This window comes from Athene cunicularia (genome assembly GCF_003259725.1).
Source record: "Athene cunicularia isolate RWA chromosome 11 unlocalized genomic scaffold, athCun1 chr11_part1, whole genome shotgun sequence".
In the NCBI taxonomy this organism is placed as follows: Eukaryota; Metazoa; Chordata; class Aves; order Strigiformes; family Strigidae; genus Athene; species Athene cunicularia.
This window is the reverse complement of record NW_020799113.1, coordinates 2,400,040-2,407,221: the sequence shown is the minus strand read 5'-3', so window position 1 is coordinate 2,407,221 and position 7,182 is coordinate 2,400,040. Positions and strand designations below refer to the sequence as shown.

Below are 7,182 nucleotides of genomic sequence, written 5' to 3'. Positions count from 1 at the left end.
TTGGGGGGGGGGGGTGGGGTTTAAGCTCAGTTCTAGAGCAGACATAGCCAAATTGCCTGTTTGTCCTGGCTTCTTTTGTTGATGTGTATATTCCTGACACAGGACAGCCATTGTGTGATGAACACAGGAGTTCCTTGTGCTGCTGCTGGGCAAATATTTAAGAATTAGCACATTTTATAGTCCTTTGAAAAGTCCTTTGCACATTCTCCACACATATATGATGTCAAAAGTTATGAGGCACTCCTTCACTATTTATGAAAATGCATTTCATTTTACATTAAGACTTTTCCCCAGAGTAAAATGTTACACAGAAGGAAAATACGTTTGATTGTTTTGTTGTCTTGCAATTGATAGGCAAGGCTATATATTAACTCTTCTCTTATTTCTTGCATTTGTGTTTTAATACCAAAACCTCACCTCTTGATTACTTGTCAGGGCAGACTTTAGCAACTTTTTCACAGTTGCAACTGTTTTAATATGAAAGTAGGTTTGAAAGAATATGCTAATTTTATAATCTAGGAGGAAAAACATTTATAAGTTTTTTGAAGTTAACAGTATCTGTAAAATTGTTATATTCTTATAGAAACTGCTTTAAATCCTTAAAATAACTTATTTTTTAATAAATAATTTTTGATATCTCAGCAGTGATGTGAATGATGCCAAATGCATGCTTCTTTGTCTAAGCATTGCTTATTTAATTTCATGAACTCTGCCAATCATTTGAGGCAATATGAGTGAGATCTTATGGAAAAGTGGCCTCCTGGTGTATCATGGTGTGTTCTGCTACAGGCTGGGGGAAGGGCATTTCTGTGTTTTTAAGATGAACTGACTTATTGTTACTATAGACATGGTTATTGTTGCACTTCATCTGGCTGCAAACAAGCAGGGCAGAAGGAAAAGGTCAAAGATCATGTTTAACTTGCAACTCCTAACCGACCTTTTCCAGTGATAGGTAGGTATAAACCTCAGCCCTAGTGAGCATCAGATTTGGATCAACTCCAACAATAAAGTCTGAACAAGGCAAAGGTGAGTTTGTAGCAATTTGGAAGCACAGTAATCTAGATGTTCACCATAAAATTATATCAGTGTTATTTCTGTCGGTAAAGTCACCTTAATTGCATAGGCAGAACTGCTGCTGGGTGTATGAGTGCTGTCTTTATGTTGTGATTTTTTTTTTCATTGTTGGGAGTCTTGGGAACAAAATTTTTTCTGTCTTATGATAAAAATTATATACATATTGAGCAGGAATCAATATGAGGTATCTGCAGCCTAGGTCTTGTGAAGGGTCATTAGTTGAGCCAAATGGTCTTTATCACCTTTTAATTTATGACTATTGGTATGCATGAGTTCTGAAGCCAAAAAAATTGCTTCGTTTAGGTGTTTCGTTGCCTATGTTCTCACTTTTTTCCACCTCACTGCAAGTTTCTCAGTTGCAAATACTTTTTTTTGTTTTGCAGTTCTCAAACTAACCTTCTAGAAGTGGTGAGATGGCATTAGCTATGTACCAAAGATAACATTAATTTACTCAGAGATTCATGCAGAGGTAGTAATAACAAATAAAAACCAGCAAGAAGCAGAGAGCATTCTCATTGTAAAATAGTTAAAACAGAGCAGCTGTGACTGGCTTTATACATATGTAATTTTTTAGCAATTGTAAAGTATCTCCATAAGCCACAGATTTCCTGTTTTCATTTTGGAAAGAGAAGAAGTATCCTTCACCTCTTCTGTAGTCAGGACTTTGCTTTTTTTTCCTAGATGAAGCTGAATGACAGGGAATTAATGAATAGACTAGTACACTGGTGGTGAGGTCCAGGGTAGCTGTTGCCGAGCCGCTGCCTATTTCTCCTGACGAGTACCTGATTTAGTACCCTGTGCTGAAGCAGAAGTCATGGGCTGTTAAGACAAAATAATGCCTCCTATTCTGTTATCAGTGAAAAGTTCTGTCCTTGACTCCAGACAGATGAGAAGGTTCATGTGTTGAGCTCAGCTTCTGCAGTTCTGATATTCATGGGTTTGTGGGTTTTTTTTCAATCTTCTCAGGAGCTTCCTCTTCTGTTGTACCTAAAAAGCTATCCAGGGCTTTAACCTCAGCCTGTATTAACAGTGTGGAGTTAGGCTTCATGAGTTTAGGCACCCTTTCATGGATTTTCCCACCAAGCCCACCATGGAGATAATTATGAATTGGCAGTAACTGAGTCTTGCTAATAAAAAGATCAGAAATAGCAGAAGAAATTCCTCTGGTGCACAGGAGCTATGTTCCATATCTTAAAAAGATCTTTTTAAAAGACTCAGCATGAAATACTCATACTATAGTTCTGTGTAACAGGCTTGTGCAATTTCTTGTACATTTTGGTTTTGTCAGTTGCTTCTGCTGACATTAAAATTTATTCATCTGTTTCTGATAACATTATGTCAAAACCAGAGAACTTAAAAGGGGAAAATAACTCAGTAGTTTTTCCTTGAAAAAACAGGGCCTGTTGGAAAGAGGACAGCAGTCCAATGCTTTCATGAGGTCATGACTGTCTTTTTTTTTTTTTATTTTTTAAAAAAAGTTTCTTCTTTCTGCAGACTATGATGATGTATATTAATGTTTTCTGGAAAGTGGCCCTTCTGCCATCAGCAGTCAGTTGGGGGCACACAGGCCCTTTATAAAGGAGTGCAAGACTGCTACACAAACACCGCTGCCCCAGGCCCCCTCAATTTATCGCTATTATGGGGGGGGGGGGGAAAATGTTCTCTCTTGAGCTGTCCCTCAAGTTAAGTATTACATTCAGTTTCTTTCATGGTATACACACCGATAGAGGAATGAAGGAAGAGGAAAGTCAGACTTCAAGCAAAACAAAACATGCAGTTATCAATAGTTGTGGGTTGTTTTGTTTTGTTTTGTTTTGTTTTAAAAGGTTAACTCAGGAAAAGAACATAAAAAAAATAATGCTGTTTTCAGTCATTGGTTACTACAAAAATCTCCATCTTCTAAACACGGGTGGCAGTGGACTTTTAGCATGGTTTCACTATTTAGGCATTTTGGTTTTCTGAGAATCCTTTAACAACACAGTAGAACTACTGTCTGTGTCTTCCTTTTCACTTCCTCACTTTAAATCACAGTAATTTAACAGAACTGAAGTAATTGGAACTTACACAAAATTTAGATGAGTGTAGTTTCAGCTATTAAAATGGAAAGACTAAAGTTTAAAGAGAAGTGTGAACTTTCTGAAGGACTGTCCTTTCATCAAGAAGTACTGAAAGTGTAATACTGATGGGTTAAGGGAAAACAATTTTGTCATTTAACATTTTGATGTGAAGTTTCTCAGTATCTCTTCCTGTATTAAACTGACAGAGATGAGGGAGTTGCTAGAGACAGCAGTGACCTGTACTTAACAAGGTCTTACTTTTTGTTCTTAAAAATCCACAAAATTATGAGTTTCGTTGTATCAAGTGTTTATCATTGTACTACAGAGGTGAAGTTCTATTCAAATGGTGTCAGGTGTTAAATATTATTAAAGACTAAAAATGTTTTATAAACAGTGGAACATGAATATGATCACTTAGCAAATGTCTTTGACGGATTATTTGTTTAACCACTCAATAATGCTGGGAAAAATCATAGGTCTTATTTATGAATGCACTTTAGCTAGCTCATTCATTTTAAAGACGCATATTTTACTGTTATAAAAATCTACAAATCTGTGCTGCTTCAAGCACTTTGCTATAACTTAGATTAACCATTGTGCATTTTCCAGAAATGTCATTAGATATCACAGAGTTGACTCAGAAAAGCATACCAGAATGTATTCATTAAAAAAAAAAAAAAAAGCACATTTATTTATTTCTAGCAGTTTATCAGTTAATCGTGGTTAGGCATATATACATCCAGTCTGGAAAGCAGAATTTGGTTTTGGAATGCGATCAAAGAATAAGTTTATTCTCCTCCGGATCATGTAGCACAAACTTTTTGGGAATAAAGGGCAGGGATCAAGAGTGTATAATCCCATCAGGGAGGAAGAAGGGTCAGTCTAAGGACATTTGTACATGTACACTGTAGTGTGCTGTTGTACCTGAAAATAAAATGCTGTTTGCAGTAATTCTGAGCTTCATCTTGTTAGTGTTCTGATCAACTTTACATTGAAGAGGAACTATGTATAAAAATCACACCTTTACTCAGCATTTCCATTCCTCAGGGATAGAAGTGTTAAAGGTATTTACCTGCAGGACACAAATACGTATTTTCTTGGGGTTTTTTTATGTTACCTGTCTGTCAAAACCAAGAGTACTCATAGAACCCAACTAAATTCTGTCCTCCAAATTCAGTGTTTCATTTTTCAGAGTGAAAATGTAACTGCGGATGGAAGCCACGAGACTGTCACAGCGATCAGCAACAACAGCAATCCTCCATCCCTTACAAGATGCATAATGGTGTACTTTCTGGGCTTTGGTCCACATCCCTGAGCTCTAAACCACTCAACCACTTCATTCAGGCTGTACTGCTGAGGCTCGTACCCCAGCTCTTTTCTGGCCTTCTTCATACTAAAATAATGCGTGACGCCAGTTTTGTAAACCTCTGTGCGAGTGAGGAGAGGCTGAAAATTATAAACATGTCCCACAAGAAAGTGAACTACTTCAGTAAGGAATGCAAAAAAATAGACAAGGGAGAGAGGAAGACGACAGGTTGGGAACTTGTAACCTAAACCTTCCACTAATGGTCGGAAAAATTCAAAGTTATTTACAGGCCTTCCATCTGAAATAAAATAGGCTTGGCCTGCAGCTATGTGCTTTTTGTTGGCTGTGAGGGCCTCAGATGCAAGGATATGAGCCTGAACGAGATTGTCTACATGTACAAATTCTACTAAACTAAAAGGATCTCCATATACAAACTTAAACAGTCCCCTTTCGATGTAACTAACTATTCTTGGAAGATGTCTTTGCTCTCCAGGCCCATAGATACCTGCAGGTCGGAGAGCACAAGTCCTTAATACACCTTTCCCATTTCCAAGCTCAGCACCGTTTGCCTCCAGCACCTTCATTTCAGCTAAAGATTTGGTCCGGGAGTAGTGATCTGGATGAAGGTGAAGAGGTAGGTAAGGCAGAGATTCGTCCCCATTTTCTATAATCTGGCCTCCAAATATCACATTATATGTACTTGTATAAACCAGACTTGACACTCCTGTGCTCTTGCAGGCTTGGATGACATTTTCTGTTCCTTTCACATTAACATTTTCTATAAGTTTTCGGTTCAGCTGCTCCCTGCCAGACATTCCATAGGAAGCGATATGGAATACACAGATTACATCTCTAAGAGCCTCTTCCACTTCAGACAGGCAACAGACATCCCCTTGCATGAACTTTATTCCCTCTGGCACGGTTTGAAGTGGCTTCACGACATCAAAGAGAATCACATCAACTCCCTTTTGGTATATGGCACAACCTAAACTAAAACATGATAGAAACCGTATGTTAGCATGCATAGCATAATGATGCAGGAAATATTTCACCTGAAGGCAAGAGAAGACTATTAACTATTTTAATACTGTTGTGGGTTTTTTTTTTCTGATGGGAGTCTTTTAAATATTCAGCCATCTACTATGGGGAAGATTCAACTGTGATACTTTATGTTCTGAACTAAATTCTTAGGCTCCATCAATACTTAGGAGAAAAAAAGAAATGGGAAGAGGCAGAACTGCTGTAAAGCAAAATTCTGAACAGAAATAACCGAAGTGATTTCAGCAGCCTTTTGGAAGAAACCAGCTTCTGTCCACTACAGATCAGCAGTAGCAAACCTTTCAGATGTAAAACTGTAGCCAAATATTTTTTTTAAAAAAAGAGAAGTCTTACTGTTTTATTTTTACAGCTTTTGTGTCATCCCAATTCTGTCAGAACAATAGGGTGGACTTTGCTGTTGTGTTTGAAATTTATGGAGAAGAGGAACAAGCAAGATGCTTCTAAACTGGTATGAGTACTTTGTCACATGTCTACATTTTACTCCAAGTCACAGGTATAAACACGGCTATTGAGACAAAATATACTCTGGTATTCCTCTCCCTGTTTCCTACAACTGTTGTATTTATTTCTATAGTGCTTAAAGGAGACAGTGGAATAAAAAGACGAGCAGAAGTCAGATAGGTATTTTCTGAGACTTTACCCCCACCACCACTTGAAATTTACCTTTTGGTCATGACTCTAATCTCTCACCTATATATAATCAGTTATGACTCTGAAGGTACTTTAAGATAGTCTAGGGCTCAAAATAAGGTTTTTTTTGCTTTACATGGCCTGTGCGGAGCCATCTACAGTAAGGGGAAATGGATTTTATTGAAATACGTACCTTATTAAAAATTCTAATTTTAAAACATCACTGTCCATAAAAATAATTTGGTTTTTGAAAGTAAAGAGAAGCTGGAGTATTTAATCTACATAGCCAAGGCTGTGTGTAACTATTTGCAGGCCTTGGCCTACTGTCAAAAAAGATCTGCATACAGGTGTAGGCTTGCTCTTCAGAATAGGCTGAAAGATGATGATCTAAATCCCCATTTTACAAAGGTGACCGGACAGGTAAATATCTGCAAGTCAGCTGATGCTTGACATGTGGAAACAGAACAACATATCTACTTAAAACAGAAACATGGTAACATGTTTGTTTAAAACTGAGGTGCGAGATAAATCAGAGGGGATGAACAGGATCAGGCATCTCAGGCCGAGAGTTTTCCCCTCTTACAGATGGGTTTTGTTGCCTTACAGCAGCAATCTTTTGCATTTATTCTTTTATGTAATAATGATTTAATGCACTAACCGGAAGCCAAAATAACCACCTCCTCCAGTAATGAGGACTGTTTCCTTGGCACTATTTTCTGGTTCCATCCTCTTTCCTCTGGCACTATTTAAGGAAATTGACCTATAAAACACATTGTAAATATACACATTAAAATCAATCCGAGTTCTAATGTCAGTACACATTCAGTTATTCACAGATCTATTTCATGTTTTAATTGAAGCCTTTAATTTCACCATCTGCTAGGCGAGGCAGAACCACATTCTGCCCTGCTATTCCTCAAAAGAGAGGTTACAGTCAGAGAGAAAAGTAGCGAATCTATTGCTGTCGTTACGAAAAGCTGGAAAGCCTTCAACTTCCCTCCCCGGGCCTTGTCCTGCCGGGGCGTTCCAGAAATGACCTGCAGGGAGCGCAGAGCC

General features: G+C 37.9%; 1 protein-coding gene across 1 annotated transcript; it reads right to left on the bottom strand.

Moving 5' to 3' along the window:
• Positions 1-19: 19 nt before the first annotated feature.
• On the bottom strand, positions 20-6,882 carry SDR42E1 (short chain dehydrogenase/reductase family 42E, member 1). The gene is made up of 2 exons (XM_026856852.1): positions 6,785-6,882; positions 20-5,427 (listed from the first exon to the last, which is right to left on the bottom strand). Exons 1-2 carry the CDS (start codon positions 6,850-6,852, stop codon positions 4,320-4,322), a joined length of 1,176 nt encoding a protein of 391 aa, XP_026712653.1. The 5' UTR covers positions 6,853-6,882; the 3' UTR covers positions 20-4,319.
• Positions 6,883-7,182: the final 300 nt, after the last annotated feature.

What these genes read in the sequence shown, in the direction of transcription:
- SDR42E1 (XM_026856852.1), bottom strand. Translation starts at nt 6,852, where the DNA reads ATGGAACCAGAAAATAGTGCCAAGGAAACAGTCCTCATTACTGGAGGA. An exon ending in GGTGGTTATTTTGGCTTCCG is followed by an intron (nt 5,428 to 6,784) that starts GTTAGTGCATTA and finishes ATCATGTTTTAG; the next exon opens with TTTAGGTTGTGCCATATACC.